The following is a 16,903-nucleotide window of genomic DNA, read 5'->3' as shown; positions in this document are numbered from 1 at the left end:
GGCTGCCAGGATTTTCCAGAGCCAGTTTTTGGGATAGTTTTCCCACTGGCTGGACGGCGCAGGCGCTTTTCGCCCCTTGCCGGCGATTTTTTGGTATAACAGATTGCGTATACGACCCGTACTCCGCCTTGCCCCCAGCATATGGCCAATTTGTTGTTTAATTTGCTCGCTCTCTGGTTTTCTTCGCAGGGCCAAACGTCACGACATTGCTGAGAGCCGTATAAACAAATCACAAAGTTTGGGGGCTCTTTAGCCAGCTCATCCCCACTGGTCAATGGTCAGTGTCCAGTTTGCCGTTCTGTTGCGGTCTTGTCAGCTCGCACAATTGTGTCCGCTCAACTTTATGTGCCACTGTTAATTATGGTAGGCCATTTGCCCCTTGTTTGGCTAATTGCTGCGGTTTTTACCACGATATATGTACGAGTATGGGTGATTTGCAGTTTAGACGAGTATTTTCATTTAAAAGAGACAACAATTGTCTAATAGTTGGTATTTGGCGCGATTGTACTGAACAATTTGTGGAGCTGCCTATTAAAATGTTATCTAAATGCGCTTCCTAACGTTACAATTTGCAAGGCAATTTAGATTTAATTAATTTGTATAATTGTTTTGGCTAAACTTTATTTGGTGTTGGATAATATGTATATAATAATAATGTATACTCACACAACTTTAATAACATTGTGAACTTAAAAGATACATTTTCTTTAATATGATATTGAATGAGGAATTACTTAAAGCTTCGACTACGATAGTATTTAGTATTTATTTTATTTTAATGATGGGCACATCAAAACTTATTTTCTGTACCAAACGTTGAGCTTTAAAAGTTTTTTTTTATAATTCCAATTATTTGTATTACTTTTATATTTTTAAAATATAAACAAAAAACAAAAATGGAATTTGAATTTTTATTTTTATTAAAGGAAGAATATTTTTGTTTTAATCCTTTAACTTGTATTATCATTATATTTTTAAAACATTTAAAAAACACAATAACAGTATTCGATTTAGACTTCTTGTAATTGAAAGGAAGGTCTATAATGATCCCAACTCCCATCCAAGGGACTTCCTTTAAGCTGCGATCGTAAAAACCCTGCTCTAGAGGTCGTTATACAGTTAGTAACTCACGACAGGTGCGCTGCAGATCAATAGGTGTTAAGGGCGCAGGTCAAAACCAACAGAGTCGGCTAACAAGTAGCCAAGCGGAATTGCCAAATGTTGAAATGGCGAAAAGGAAAACCAAAGCCTAGGCCAAAAGCAAATGAAACCAAAGTAAGGAAAAGCCAAAGTAAATAACTGGAAGTAAAGCCAAGCCAAAGGTGTTATACGCAGAGAGCCGGCTCTCTGGCTCTTTTGTGGCTTGGCCTGCTTTTGTGAAACGGCTAAGAGGGAAAAATGGAGGGGAAAATTGTTTGGCGACGCCATGGAAATGATGACGTAAATTGAAGCCCAAAGCTGCCACGGCAACGGAATCTATTTGCAATTCCCTCCCCGCCTTCAGAACCCCAACCCCCTTTCAAATCCCTTCCTCAACCGACAGGTGTGCAGTAGTTCAGCGCTGGGCAATCTCCGAGTGCATATTTGTCGACTCACTGAGTGCACTTCTGAGATACAGATACGCGTGCCGCTGCAGATGCAGTTGCAGATGCAGATACTTTGACTTGGACCTGCTCTAATGACATTTTTCCCTGACAAAGCTCTTTCATTTCCGCTTTAATGCATTTTCCAACCCATTTCATACAGTTTCTAGCATTTTGAGTTGTTTCGGCTTGGATTTCAGCTAACCGCTTTCACTCTGTTTGCTTTGCCACTGTGTGTCCTTCTGTGTCCTGTGTGCACTTTGTGCTCAATTCTGCGTTTTCTATTTCTATTTTTAGACCCATGCACTACAAGCCAGCTGGGCAGGCAGGGGCGTCGAAAGGGGGGTTTGGGGGGGGGCCTTGCCAGCAATTGCATAAATTAATCAAAACTGCCACAGAGTATAAATACTCAATCGACAACAGTCACACAAGCACATCCGCACATCACAATTTACCAAGCCCCCTTTTCCCCAGTTTTCCCGCCTTTGTTGCATTGACGTCACTACTGCAGTTGGCCGGAGCGATGGCACTGATGATGATTATGTTTGTCTTCTGGCCAGGTAAGCACCTTCTTGACCTTACCCAAACTGTTTACACTTATCGCTGGTAAGGGTTCTTGGCCCTTCGCTCTCATCTTTCAGTTGGCAGTTCTTGGGTCCTCCGTTCGATTGACGGGTAGCCCTGGGAGATGGAGATAATTGTGATGGGGCTACTGCTAACAGAATCAGCCAGTGATGATTACGCCAAAGGGAAAAGGACACCCCTATATCTTTACGCAAGATCTATAGGGACAGTTATGCAGTCAGGGGCAGTTACAATTATTATTCTGTGAACAAACGATTTTAGTTCTCCAATTTATTAGGTACCAAAAACAAAATGCAATTTTGGTTTCACATTACCATTGACCATAATTGCCATGCCTTTGAAAAGTATGAATTTAATAAATATATCTCCCACTAATTGCAGCCAAATGGAATTATGTTAAATGGCCCCTTAATTGAGCATAGTTAATTGATGTTTTAACGTAGGTAAATATGCAAAAAGTTGATGATTGAATAATTAAAGTTGTAGGTAATGGAATGGTTTTAATAATGAAATTCAATTTAAGTGCATTATAAATATTGTGTGAAAAATTCACTTAGGCAGTTTGGTTTTGTATATGTGGCATAGTCCTTTTGCAATGCTGAAATTGACAATTATATTTTATATTCATTTAAATACTTTGCCGATGTTTTTATTATTTTATGTGCTAGTTTAATAGATTAATTAATTAAAATAAATTATGCATTATTTTTCTTATGAGTGGTCTTTAGAGATATTTCGTTGCATATGAGAAAATGATTGCAAAATGAATATATTTCTCAAAGCAAAGGATACTCTTCTGACATCTGAAAAACCCTTTCTGTTGGAAATTGCTTTTAATAAATTTTGGATGAACCCTTTTATTTAGTAATCCAATTAGTTACTTTAAAAGCTAAAAGATATAAATATTTTAAAGGGTAGTACGTTAACCATTTCAGAGAATTTCCTCGGCCGTCTTGGGCTCATACCTCTGTCATTTTCTCGCCTTCAACTTTGTGTGTGCACTTTGTTGGCTGCCCCGTGGCTTTTTTGGGGTCTCCACCTGACCGACCGGGTCAGTTGTTGGACGGGCTCGAGAGCGTGCGGTCTGAGTCAGCTTTTTTTCACACAGTTACCTCGCTGTCCGGTTTCCTGATTTAATCTCGAGATGGCTGCGGCTGCTGTTGCCACACCAGGAGCCACTGTGCTCCCATCCTCGACAGCCGGTGCTCCTGCAGCCGGAGGAGTAGCGGGAGCTGGCAAGGGTCCGAGTAATCTCCTGGAGATCACTGGCGAGGCCAATATCGTCAACTACATGAAGAATCGCTTGAGGAAGGGCGCCATGAAGCGCAAGGGTCTCGAGTTGGTCAATGGCCATAAGTTCGGAGTGAGGTTCTTTAAGAATCCCACTTACTGCGGCCACTGCAAGGATTTCATCTGGTGAGGAATTCTGATTTCGATTTTTTGCTGCTCTTTTAGGTGCCCATCGTTAATTTAATTAGTGCTTGCGTTGCTGACACACTTTTCGTTGTTTTTTGCTCTTTGTTTTTTCGCTGTTCTTCCGTTTTGCATTGTTGCATCCGCGGATTCGTGCCGGGATTAGGGGCTTTGGCAAGCAAGGCTTTCAGTGCGAGGGTAGGTGTTAAAGTTCTTTGTTAAATAAATAAATAAGCAACTAGATAAAGGTGTCACAGAAGTCCCTACACATTGGCTTTACTTAGGGTACATGCAAAAACACGCAGTGAAATAAAGCCCAAGCCTCATAGGTGTTATTTCACTGGGCGTTATTACATGCCTGTTAAAGACATGGATACATTGTGAAAAATTAACAACATGTTTATTATAGTAAAAATAATTATTCTTATTTAAACAAGTCAGAATTATGTATTAAATTTAAATTTATTAAAAATAAATTGAGATATCATTATAGATTTCTGTGACATTTATTTAAGTCACTGTACCCAGAAGAATATTTATCGTGAAAAGATATTACTTTATTTTTGTCTCCTCAGAATGCCGCTTTAACATCCATCAGAAGTGCTGTAAGTTTGTGATGTTCAAGTGTCCTGGAAAGGACACGGACTTCGATGCGGACTGTGCCAAGGTGAAGCACGGCTGGATCTCCACCACCTATACCACTCCAACTTTCTGCGATGAGTGTGGTCTGCTGCTCCATGGAGTGGCTCATCAGGGTGTTAAGTGCGAGAGTGAGTTGGGAAATCTGTCTTTAGTTCTAATCCTTTGAAATATTTAACCCAATCCTTCAGATTGCAACCTCAACGTGCACCAAGCTTGCCAGGACACTGTGCCACCAATGTGTGGAGCTGATATTAGTGAGGTGCGCGGCAAACTGCTGATCTTCGTGGAGCTCAAGGGCAACAACTTGAAAGTGGATAGTAAGTTGTTCAGCTAATTTTACATACTAAAAGTTTAAATTTTATTTTAAAACGCAGTCAAGGAGGCGGCCAATCTTATTCCCATGGATACCAATGGCTTCAGCGATCCCTATATTGCAGTGCAAATGCATCCGGATCGATCGGGCCGCACCAAAAAGAAGACCAAGACTATTCAGAAGAACCTAAACCCAGTTTTCAACGAGACCTTTACTTTGTAATATAACAAAATTTGACATTTCTTTTATATACCCTCGTGGAAATAATCTAATTTTCTTGTTCTTAGTGAACTGCAACCGCAGGATCGTGACAAACGTTTGCTGATCGAGGTCTGGGATTGGGATCGTACTTCTCGCAACGACTTTATGGGATCCTTCTCGTTCAGCCTCGAGGAGTTGCAAAAGGAGCCCGTTGATGGCTGGTACAAGTTCCTCTCTCAAGTGGAGGGTGAGCACTATAATATTCCATGTGTGGATGCCTTTAATGATATAGCTAGGCTACGCGATGAAGTTAAGGTAAGACAATTGATTAACATCATCTCCCGAAAAATAATAATAATCGAAATTTCCAGCACGATCGTCGTCCGAATGAAAAGCGCCGCATGGACAACAAGGACATGCCGCATAATATGAGCAAACGCGATATGATTCGAGCTGCTGATTTTAACTTTGTGAAAACAATTGGCAAAGGATCCTTTGGCAAGGTCCTGCTGGCAGAGCGTCGTGGAACTGACGAGCTATATGCCGTGAAGGTCCTGCGAAAGGATGTGATCATCCAAACGGACGACATGGAACTGCCCATGAATGAGAAGAGAATTCTAGCTCTTTCCGGTCGTCCTCCATTCCTAGTTTCCATGCACTCCTGTTTCCAAACTATGGATCGTTTATTCTTCGTCATGGAATACTGCAAGGGTGGGGATCTTATGTATCATATGCAGCAATACGGAAGATTCAAGGAGTCTGTGGCCATGTGAGACAAAATATCGAATCTATCCTAGATTTATATTTATGTTATTATCCTGTTTTAAGTTTCTACGCTGTGGAAATAGCCATTGCCTTGTTCTTCCTCCATGACCGTGACATTATCTATAGAGATCTGAAGCTGGATAATATTTTACTTGATGGTGAGGGACATGTAAAGATGGTGGACTTTGGGTTGAGCAAAGAGGGCGTCACCGATCGCCAGTCCACGCGAACCTTTTGTGGCACTCCCAACTATATGGCTCCAGAAGTGAGTAACCAACTTTAAAATTATAATGACATTATTATATTTTATTACATGATAATTCCAGATTGTTAGCTATGATCCTTACTCCATCGCTGCTGACTGGTGGTCCTTTGGTGTTTTGCTTTTCGAGTTCATGGCAGGTCAGGCTCCATTCGAAGGAGATGATGACAACGCCGTATTTAGAAACATCAAAGACAAGAAGGCCGTATTTCCAAAGCATTTTACTGTAGAGGCCATGGATATAATAACCAGCGTAAGTATTGCATGGGTATACATAATTTTACCATTGTAATATTTTTTCCATTCCAAAGTTCCTGGCCAAGAAGCCCAACAATCGTTTGGGCGCAGGACGATATGCCAGGCAGGAGATTACGACGCATCCTTTCTTCGGGAGTATCGATTGGGAAAAGGCCGAGGCTGGAGAAATGGAGCCTCCCATTAAACCAAAGATTGTAGGCTAAACCTATACCTATCACCAATACATTATTTCTTCATAATCTTTATTTTATTTCAGAAACACCGCAAGGACATTAGCAACTTTGATGATGCCTTCACCAAGGAGAAGACGGATTTGACACCCACGGATAAGCTTTTCATGATGAATCTGGACCAGAACGATTTTATTGGATTCTCCTACATGAACCCCGAGTTCATAACCATTATTTAAAAGTGATCTAAAAAAGTTTGGAAGCTATATTCCATAATTTTATGAAAAACCAGAGGCTTTAAGTTTACTATATTTACTATGTTGTGTCCTGTGCTTAAAGCCCTATAAAGTTTATTTCAAAGCTTTGAGTTTGTATTTCTACATGAAATGATTTTTTCTCTAGCTTTTCCTCGTTCAAGGAAAAGCTCATCATTCTCTCTTTTACTGTTAGCATGAACAGTGAGAATGAAGCCCAGATAGTAAAAGAAAACAGAGAAAGTTCCGGACCAGCTGCTGACTGCTTTCTCCCTTTCACTCTCTATCGGTACCTTTGTTTTTTTTCTTTTTGCGGAGGGGAAACTGTGGGAAATTCACCACTCGAGAGCACCTGAATTAGTTACGCATACGCCGCGTGTACAGCACTCAAGGAAACCCTGTCAGGAAGTTTCAAGATTGCCAGCGGGCTAACTAGCCAACTTCACTTAAAATCTAAACTCATCAACAGGCTTGAAGTTTCCAGCTAGTTGTGTTGCATGTGAAAGGGAAAAGTTACTTACTCAGGGCCAAAAACTTGTTGCCGCCCATGTGGGTTGGGATGAGAATTCGGTAAAGATATTTGTTTCGCCCAAAATCCATTCTCTGTGTCGAGCATAAAATTGTCTCAAAAAAGCCGTTTAAGGGTTTGCCAAAATAGTTTTCCAAGGGGACACATTTTAATAAGAAATTCCGCTAGCGGGAATTCGCAGGATATTTTGCGAATTGGGGGCGCCAAACTAATCGGCTGTCAAAAGGATTTCACGGTGAATGCAATTTTCCGCTGGCCTGGCTTTAAATGAATTTCCAGCAATCGCGGCTTCCTCCTTGGAAGGCAACATCCTGCTCGAAACTGTTTGCACTCTATTAGCGGCAATTTGCGGGTTTACGTGCACTTTTCACGGCTTTTAGACACGTTCCAATGTCTCTGGCCGTGCTGGTTGCCGTTGCCGAGTGCAGCCGCCGATGTCCTTGTGCAGGCATTTCCTCTATCCATCCCCAATCATCGCATCCTGCCATCCTGCCACCCTCAATAGAACCCCAACCATCATCGCCAACATCGCGACATGTGCCTTTGGCCTTCGCTCTTTGGTCGGTGGTTGCTTTCCTTTGGAGTTCGGCTTAGATATTAGAATCTACCAAAGTGCTTAACACAATATAAATAATGGTCCAAGCAAAGGGGAGATATATATTTTGCGGCGTAATAAAACGCAGCGAAATCTCATCGGTTCGCATAGTTTGGCATGTCCTTGCTGATCCCTCCCCGCCGCATAATGAAGCCATGAACAGTGTCCTTGGATGCGGGATGCCGAAAGAAGAGGATGTCGCTGAGTGGCTAAATTGTCAGCTTATAAATCAGCCCACTGGGATCGCGATAAGCATGAAAGGAGAGCTCTAAAAATGAGCCATTCAATGGAGGTTGATTCGGGAAGTGGGTGGTGGTCCCAAAACTTTCTGATTTTAACTGCCGGTGACCCCGATTTTTTTCCTATGGCATATACATCATTTGAATATCCTTCTTGAATGGTTTTCTTAGCAGCGTATAAACTCTTTTGAAACTTGTTACAATGAAAAATGAGAAAGTCAAGTGACCCCAATAATGTAACATTGTTTTTTTAAGTGGAAAAAGTTATCTAAAAGGGAAAAAAGGTTGGTCTTGGATTAGATTAATCTGAAACTTCAACTGTTTTTTTGGGGAAATATTAGGATCTAAATTTTAGTGAACAGAAAATTTATTATTTATGTCATTATTTAGATAATAAAAAAGGAATTTAATAGAAGTATTGCATGTAAAATAAATTAACAACTTTAGCGAAGTATTCTGATTCAATTATTTTTAGTATCTTGTTCTAGACCAAAATTTCAATGACTGCTGTTTAAGTATTTAAATCATTAGCTGCTTGTCATGACCCCATTCTCAAATGTCTATTAATATCACTAAATATTCAAAATTTGTTCGCCAAGTATATTTGCTAAACTTTGACTCGAGACTAGAATATTTTACTTCAATAAAGTCTTCAATGGCTTTGTAAAACTTAAATGGTAACTACTTTCATTTAGAAATTTCCTTTGCCCAAACATTCTAATTGGCCTTAACTTTTGACCTCGAAATTCCCCTTTAACTCACTCCAGCAGTCTGTCAATGTCGGCCATCAAATGGGTTTGGCTTACAAATTGGCCAGCATTAAAGACTCAAAGACTCAACCGCATTTCTGCCCCAAAACAATCAACTCCTTGAGCTAAGTTATTTATGCCGGGTCTGTGCCAATCTGTTTGCCACACTTCGTTGGCCGTTGTGCTGCCTCAATTTCAATGCAAATTTATATATATACAATAAGTATATACGGCTGTGCGTTGACAGTCCTAACACGATAACGTTGAAATCGTTACGCTTTGGCAAGTGCGTTTCTTATTCATGTCTATTTTGTGCTGCTCTCGTGCACCTAATACCTGTGGTTGCCTGGTGTCCCCAGTCCAGGACCTCCTCCTCCAAATGCCCCTCATCTTCCTGCCGCTCCTCGAAAGGACCCTCTCGCATTCCTTAGCTATCTGTCTGTTTCATACACTGTTACTTCCGCTTCCGCCCGAGCACCCATACTGAATGGGCCCCCACCCCGTGTTGGCCACATTTTTTGCTGCCACTAACTGCTTTGGCACTTGGCCACTCCCCCGCCTCCGGAATCCCTCGGTCTTATGAGCTGCTGATGGCCATTTGGGGCAACGGGTCGGATGGACGGCAATGACATGCATATGGTTTGGCCCGTTGGCTAGGCTCATAAAAGCCACAAAAGCCGCTGAATATTGTCATGAATTAGCTGCAAGCTGCTAAACGAGCTGTGCACTGAGCGAAAATAGTCGGAGAATTTAGTATAGGTGTTTTGGCCTTTTTATCAATGAGCTAGTTGCTAGTATCATCAATGTAGGCAGTTTTATTTAGTTTTTGATTAGATAAGTTACAGCCTAATAAAAGATACAATGTCACAGCAGTAGTTTAACCATATTTATGTCATATTCATTCGAAATTAAACTAGAATTTGTTATGCTACTATATATTATTAAAATTGATACTTTTCAGGAACCGTAATCAATCTTAGTTTTATTCTAAAACTCAAACAATAATCAAATAAAATAAAACTCAGCAATAATTATTACTTTGAATTTTTATAATCCATAAGTGGCTGGTTTTATGATTTAAAAAACAAATTAATAATCATCATTTAAAGTCTCTGATACTTTCATAAATTTTAATATGAGTTGTTTTGGAATAGTTGTCAATTTGGAAAAGCAATACGATTATTAATTACTTTAACAAAATATTAATTCAGCAGTAATTAAATAATATTTACATTCTATTCAATATAATGGTAACCAAAACACATTTCTTCTATTATTGAAATTAATAATTATTTGAATGATAATTTAATTAATGTTAACATAAGTTCCCAGCCACAATTACTTTAATCTTGGTAATTGATTGTGGAAAGTGATTGATAATATAACTAATGTTAGTTGTCAAGCGATTGATGCGATAAACCTGTCTGGTACCTCATAAAAAATTGTACCAAAAGTGTTTTATTTGCCATATTTACATACTTGGCGAAGTGTAATGGTCGGATGAATTCCGCTTACGCCTAATTTCATTGTTGGCCGGATGGCGGCGTGGATTTATCAGCTAAGTGAGTCTCTCGACCGGGCTAAATATTTAACCTGCCTCCCAGGTGGCCAGGTGAGCTCCTCCTGTTGCACTTCCTCGACCCGGGGACTCATTCAAAATGCAAACATGGCCCGTGGAGCTGTTGGCAGCTGCACGTGGCGCCCGTTTCGAGCACTTAAACAAACAAACTGTTGCCCCTCATTGTCCGTCCTTTCACGTATCCTGGCCAAGTGTTGCTTTTTCACAGCTGTGTGCCATTTGGCAGTCGCCCAGATGCAAAGTGCAGGCAACAATTTGAGCCATTTTCTGGCTTCAATGATTTGGAGTGCGGGCTGGGGAACTTAGCTTCCTTCCCAGCACACACATTCCCCAGCTGGCATTACATTCCCAGTCCCATTTCCATCCATAATCAAATAAATTACGGGCCAAGTCAAGCGCACAGCTGAAATGTGCGAAGCAAAAAGGGAAGCGCTCAGAACCCAGCACTGAAATAAATACCGATACACACATTTACATAATCCAGAGGACCCGCAATAAAATGTGCCAAAATAAAAACAAATTTCAAATGAGCCACTGTAAAAAGTAGAGCCGAACACGGACCAGCGATGTGTGAAAGTTTTACAACCACAATTTCGTAAAAAAGGGATTGTTTTTATGGCTTAAGAACTTGGGAACAGGCATTTTTAAGAGCTGTTTTGGAAAATGGAACAAGTAAAAGAGCTGCAAGGGAAATAATAATTGATCAAGAAGTAAAACAGTATATGTAAAAAAAAACATAGATGCAAAAATTGTTTAAGAGTTTAAAGGATCCGCTAGAAATACTATTTTTTTCTTTTAGTTTACTTTTAATCCAGATTAGTTTTAGTAAGTCTATTGATTTAATTTATGTAATAATTAAAACTGAATAAATGGATTTTATTAGTATACATAATTATAAGAACTGTAATAATAATATAATTGCGATTTAATATTCTTTTAAAATAGTTTTATAACTTATTTTCAAGCACTAACAACTTTTTATTGAAAATAACTTTAAAAGAACTTCATGAATTTGAGTTTTTTAAATACATATGTGATTTTGTTATAATAAAATAAAGCTTACATTTGAAATCATTCTTGATAGTGTCGGCTTTGAAGTTAAGGTTTTATTGAAAACTGTTGATATATATATTTAAACAAGTTCCTATCATATTCTTTTAACAAATTGCAAGAAACACCATAAAACTGTTTCTTTAAAGAGTGAATAAATTTGTGTTAAAGACTGTTTGCAGCATTGAAAGTTGGATTTCCATTTAAAGCGAATCCGCACGGAAAAATCCTCTGGCACACGCCATCAATCTCTAGACACACAGGCGACTAATAAACACAAACAAAATACACAAATAGAAGCCGGGAAAACGTATGCATATATGCATATACAAACACACGGCGAAAGCTGCTTTTATAGACCAAACGTGATGGCTGACTGAGAACCAGAAAGACAGGGGCGCGCAGTATGTGGGGGACGCGTCCTGTGTTTAAGATCCATTTGAAGAAAGTTTATAGAAAAACTTGCGGGTCTCGAAAAATATAAAAACTTTAAGTTTACAACTTTTTTTACAACCCCAGCAACAAGACTCTGCGACCACACCACAAAACTTTCACACACATCCAGCAAAACCAATACATATTGGGGGGGCTCTAGACCCTCCGATTTCCACCCACCTTTTCCATCTGGCTCACTGGAGTTTGGCTATTCCCAATGCAAACAGCGCGCATGAAATAATTATTGCGACTCTCGTCCTCCAAAAGGATTCGACTCCATGGGGGACAATGTTCCCCCTTCGACGGACATCTAGTGGTGTTATATGCAATACATGTATATCAGGGTATTTATTTTTTATGGTAAGTTCTGCAGTCGCTTCCTGGCATAGCCCATATGATTTTTTTTATAACTCTTGCCTTAAGCCGACGAAGGACTCCTCTTGTGTACACTGGAATCAAACTGCTATTCAAGACATATTTATAATACGATTATTTTTGTAACCATAATATACAATTTTGGAAATAACCGTAGGTATTATCATAGATTATTATTATTATAGGTGAGCTGTCGGCACGGAAAACAATCTTGTACACTGTTCGTGTGTCGACAGAGGCTGAGTAGAGCTGTTCGCTGGTCCCGCTTAATGGGACCCTGCCTACCGCTGTTATAAATCCACAACATCTACTATTTATGGACCTTTGAAAACTACCACATTTAAGTTTCTTCAAATTATTTAACATTTTTTTTGATTTATCATTTTTTTTGGATTTATTAAAGACATATTATTTTTGAATTTCAAATATTTTCAATATAATGACAGGTATACTCATTTTGGAAATGGAATACTTGAAATGTTGCTGAACACACGGCAATCTTATACTATTTCCTCCTAACCACGGTATATAATATCTGGGCAATGAGTAATACGGCGAAAGCGGAGAGGCGACGCCTCGGCCCGTGCTCTAATTAATAAGTGATGGAGTGAGGTCCTGGCGGTAAGGGGCTTTTACGGCACAGTCCGCTGCCTCGCGCCGTAAACTACAATGAGACTAAAAATGAAAATGAAAATAAAAATAAAGATAGAGATGGAGATAAAACTGTTGCGCGTCAACGCAGGCTTTTGTCCAATAAAATAGACAAAGTAAGTCGCTTAAGTCGGTCGCTTCCCCCACTTTCTCCCCCGCATTTCTCTCACCTCTCTCATCCTTTTTCCCTTTCACTGGCGCTTCAGCTTTTACTTTCTCTGCCGGTCGTTGCGCTCGTTCCGCTTCAGTGCAATTCAAAAGCGCAGTGTGTGTGGGTGTGTGTGTGTGCACGAGTGTGTGCGTGAGTGTGTCCTTCTGATTGTCTTCCACCTAACGGTTAAAGTGTACCGCTACGCTCCGCTCTGCTTCTTTCCGGTTATGGCATGCATCAAAGGAAAATCCTTCGCAGCTCAGCTTTCATATCATTTTGATTTCCACACGGCAAGGATGTGGGGTTGCTAGGGCTTAAGGACTTTTTCTTGAATAAAAAAAGGGGTTTGTTTTAAAAAAGGGGGTAGACTTATATCTGTCGACTAAGACACAAACAAAAAATTGTATTATTTTGTTAATTAGATAAAAATAATAACACAATACTTTTCAGTTCCCTAGTCTTTAAACAAAATTGACATTCTGAATGTAAAAAATAGTTTTTAAAACAATTTTGACCAAATATTTAATATAAGACTCGAAAGAACATTGAAGTCTGTGGAAATATGAAAAGATATCTCATAAAAGATGATTATTTGGTAGGAAATAAATATTAGAAGACTTTTTGTAGGATGGTTTAAGTTGCAATACGTTGCAAATACTAAATTTTTTAAAAATATCATATTTTAGCCTATGGTTTTTATAAGCTATAGTTTTAAATTGAACCAAGTTACTCCTCAAAACATAAACCCATTATGTTTTTTCAAAAAGTTAGGAAAAGATATATTCCATGCATGTTAAATATATGGTATTAAAATAGGATGTGATTCAAAATTGGACGAAATTCTCTCCCTTTGCTGACATGGTAACATTTAAAACCTAATTAAGGCCTACAGGTTATATCGAGGGTCCATCAGGTTATCCAGTATAAACAACGTTTGTTTTTAATTTCCCCCGGAAGAGCCTAATCAAGCGCAAAAACAAAGATATTTTTGGTTGCCTGAGACCCCCTCAGCTGGGGCCCAAAAAAAAGTGGATACGCCTGGCAGCTAAACAGTTTAATGAAAATGCACATAAATTGTGTTACCCAGCAGGAGTAGGGTTCCGGAACCGAAAACAGAGCCTTCGACATGGACATGAGTGCCTTTGGCCCATTAAATGGCCAATTGTTTGGCCTTTATTGCCACTGAGCAGGGAGCGTTGATGATGCCGCATTATGCATTGCTGGCCATAAATTTCAAGGCTCTGTTCGCGAATATCGTTTATTCGCATTATTTGCAAATTGACAGGAACAAGAACTTGGGACAGGGTCCTAATTACTCCCTGCCGAGCACTTGAGTTCGCATCACTTCTTCCCCATCGTGCACTTCATTTAAGCCGGGCTGCCAATTTGCCGTTGACAAAAATGACACGGAGCTAGACAATTTTTTTCAATTTCGCGTACGTTTTCCCCCCGGCGGAATGGAGAATCTCTTCAGGGAGAATTCCGAGTTGAGTCTGCCCTTCGTGCAGTGCATACAAATGAGCGGAGGGTAAATAAATTGTTCTGGTTTACTTCCATCGAGGAGATTTGTGTGCCGGATTAAGTGGTAATACTACTATAAATCAGTTGGCAGATGGGGCAACTTGGGGGTTACTTTGGCAACACAAATGGGTTATTGGTCATGGAATAAATAAATTAGTTCGGGTTGAATCCATTTTGATTTTTGGTGAATATATTTCTGGACTCTAGAAATCCGAACAGTTTTGAATTTACCTTTAAATGCCATTTTAGGTGCCTAAAAGAATGCAATAGTATATCTTAAGCTGAGAAATATAATAAGTCCATTTAGTCAGGTGACTGTTCTTTATTTACTGCATACTTTTAGACACCTAAAATATCATTATAAATTGATTTCAAAACCATAGTGATTTGAGATAAATAAACTATGGATTAATAAACATACCAATTCAATAATTTTTATCACAGGACTAAAAGCTTTAGTATGAACAATTTTTTATAGAGCTGTTTAAACTAAAAAAATATTGAAAAACGCCAAAAACTAGTGCTTTATAAAACGAATCCCGGAACATCCCTAGCATATTTTCTCGTCACATTCAAATAGACATACAAAACCAACATAAGTAATTTAGCAGAGGTGCTGGGGGAAAATAAGAAAAGTGGGCGTAATAAGTGAGTGGAATAAGCGACTCTTTCCAATAAGCCACATAACTCTCATGCAAACCCGCCTCCCGACACAAACACGTGCCACATCTGCTGATGCTGATTGTGTTCCTTTTGATTAAAAATTCATGTCATTCACGAAAGTTGTGCCTGAACTAAGCACACTGGCATTTCCAGGGAATTGTGTGCCCAAGTGTATGCCGCACGGAATTAGCAGCAAACAGCGAGTTCGGATTGAAATAATTATCCCTGACTCTGGCCAAATGTTGCGTGCAAATATTACCATGGCTCAAAGCCCAAAAATCGGGAAGTGGCAAAAAGGTCAAGTGTTAAAACAAACACAAATACTCACCCGATGAGAAGGGAATGGGGGAAATCACCGGGAAAATCGCTCTATTTGTCTGGCATAATTGCAAAAGGAAGGGCAGAGATGAAAAGAGTGCTAAAGTAAATATTTAAATATTAGCAGGAGATGGCAGAGGGATACCATAAAAAAGGACCTTTATTGACCCAGGTCAAAGCCAATTTTCACTCATTGCCCAGGGAATGAAAAGCTTCTGGTATGAGGTGTTTATGTGGGAATTTTTCCCTTTTGACCCCCCATCTATACGATAAAAGTTTGCGTCCATCTAGGATAATCGGCCATTTTCTGGCATAAATCGCTTAAAGAGCAATTGCCAAGTTTCGCACAGCAAATCGCTGCCAGCCACTATAAAAACTTTCAACTGAAACCGGAATTGAATATGAATCCTGATCATCGTCGCTGTCAAAGGGAAAAGTGAAAAGATTGGGAGTGCTGCCTCAGCTGGTGGCGCTGTGATTGAAGCCAAAATTCGGCATTTTCGGGTGTCTTTTTTCGGTGCCCTCCTTTCGCTTGGCCTTTATAAGCAGAAATTGCTCAATTGAAAGCGAAAACGGCAGCAGCCAGCGACGACCTTTCACTGAAAAAACGAAAAAGTTTTCTTTTCGGAAATAGAAAAGTTTTTTTTCCTGTCGAAAGCGTGTGGGTGCGCGGGGATATAAGTGGAGGTGGGTTCGTGAGTTCACTTTTCACGAAATAGAAATCCTTTTATTGGAGTTTCGTGAATTTAAGAATCGGTGGAATTTAATTTATGGTTAAAAAAAAATGTAAAGACTAATGCTTAAAAAATGTGTTTTGGTTTCGCTTCTAAAATTTAACTTAATTTACACCTATATCATGTATAACATCACTTAAGTATAATAATAAAGCAATTTCTATATTTTAAATTTTATAAAGTAAAATCTGTTTCTGTTTTTTGTTCAGTTTTCCATTGATCTTCCTTACTACAAATTTATCCATAATTGAATTCATATTAATAATTATTTTAATATAATTGTGAAATATAATATATTGCGTTTTAAGTTTATATTATTTATTCCGTTTTCTGATAAAATATTTTCTTTTAAATAAGAGATATTAAATATCATCCGAAGGCAGTAAAACTTTTCTCAAGAATACATTGCGGTTATAAGCTTATTATACCCGTTACTCGTAGAGTAAAAGGGTATACTAGATTCGTCGGAAAGTATGTAACAGGCAGAAGGAAGCGTTTCCGACCCCATAAAGTATATATATTCTTGATCAGGATCACTAGCCGAGTCGATCTAGCCATGTCCGTCTGTCCGTCTGTCCGTCTGTCCGTCTGTCTGTCCGTCCGGATGAACGCTGAGATCTCGGAAACTATGGGAGCTAGGCTATTGAGATTTGGCGTGCAGATTCCTGAGCTTCTTACGCAGCGCAAGTTTGTTTCAGCACAGTGCCACGCCCACTCTAACGCCCACAAACCGCCCAAAACTGTGGCTCCTACAGTTTTGATACTAGAATAAAAATTTTAGCTGAAATGTATTGTTCTCATCAATACCTATCGATTGATCCAAAAAGAAATTTGCCACGCCCACTCTAACTCCCACAAGCCGCGAAAA

At 39.3% G+C, this 16,903-nt stretch overlaps 1 protein-coding gene across 1 annotated transcript; it reads left to right on the top strand.

Annotated features, from left to right (window-relative positions):
- The first annotated feature begins 3,214 nt into the window (after positions 1–3,214).
- Positions 3,215–6,556, top strand: inaC (inactivation no afterpotential C). Its single transcript, XM_017072197.4, has 11 exons — positions 3,215–3,584; positions 3,748–3,779; positions 4,157–4,351; positions 4,412–4,540; positions 4,598–4,754; positions 4,824–5,052; positions 5,109–5,506; positions 5,566–5,767; positions 5,829–6,017; positions 6,076–6,216; positions 6,279–6,556. Exons 1-11 carry the CDS (start codon positions 3,313–3,315, stop codon positions 6,429–6,431), a joined length of 2,097 nt encoding a protein of 698 aa, XP_016927686.2. The 5' UTR covers positions 3,215–3,312; the 3' UTR covers positions 6,432–6,556.
- Positions 6,557–16,903: the final 10,347 nt, after the last annotated feature.

Source organism: Drosophila suzukii, chromosome 2R (assembly GCF_043229965.1).
Source record: "Drosophila suzukii chromosome 2R, CBGP_Dsuzu_IsoJpt1.0, whole genome shotgun sequence".
Classification (NCBI taxonomy): domain Eukaryota; kingdom Metazoa; phylum Arthropoda; class Insecta; order Diptera; family Drosophilidae; genus Drosophila; species Drosophila suzukii.
The sequence above is the reverse complement of the archived record's forward strand: the minus strand, read 5'-3'. Positions and strand labels throughout refer to the sequence as shown.

Excerpts from the sequence above, each read along its gene's own strand:
- inaC (XM_017072197.4), top strand. The coding sequence starts at position 3,313 with ATGGCTGCGGCTGCTGTTGCCACACCAGGAGCCACTGTGCTCCCATCC. Across the intron at positions 3,585-3,747 it reads CACTGCAAGGATTTCATCTG|GGGCTTTGGCAAGCAAGGCT; the intron begins GTGAGGAATTCT and ends TGCCGGGATTAG. Across the intron at positions 4,755-4,823 it reads TTCAACGAGACCTTTACTTT|TGAACTGCAACCGCAGGATC; the intron begins GTAATATAACAA and ends TCTTGTTCTTAG.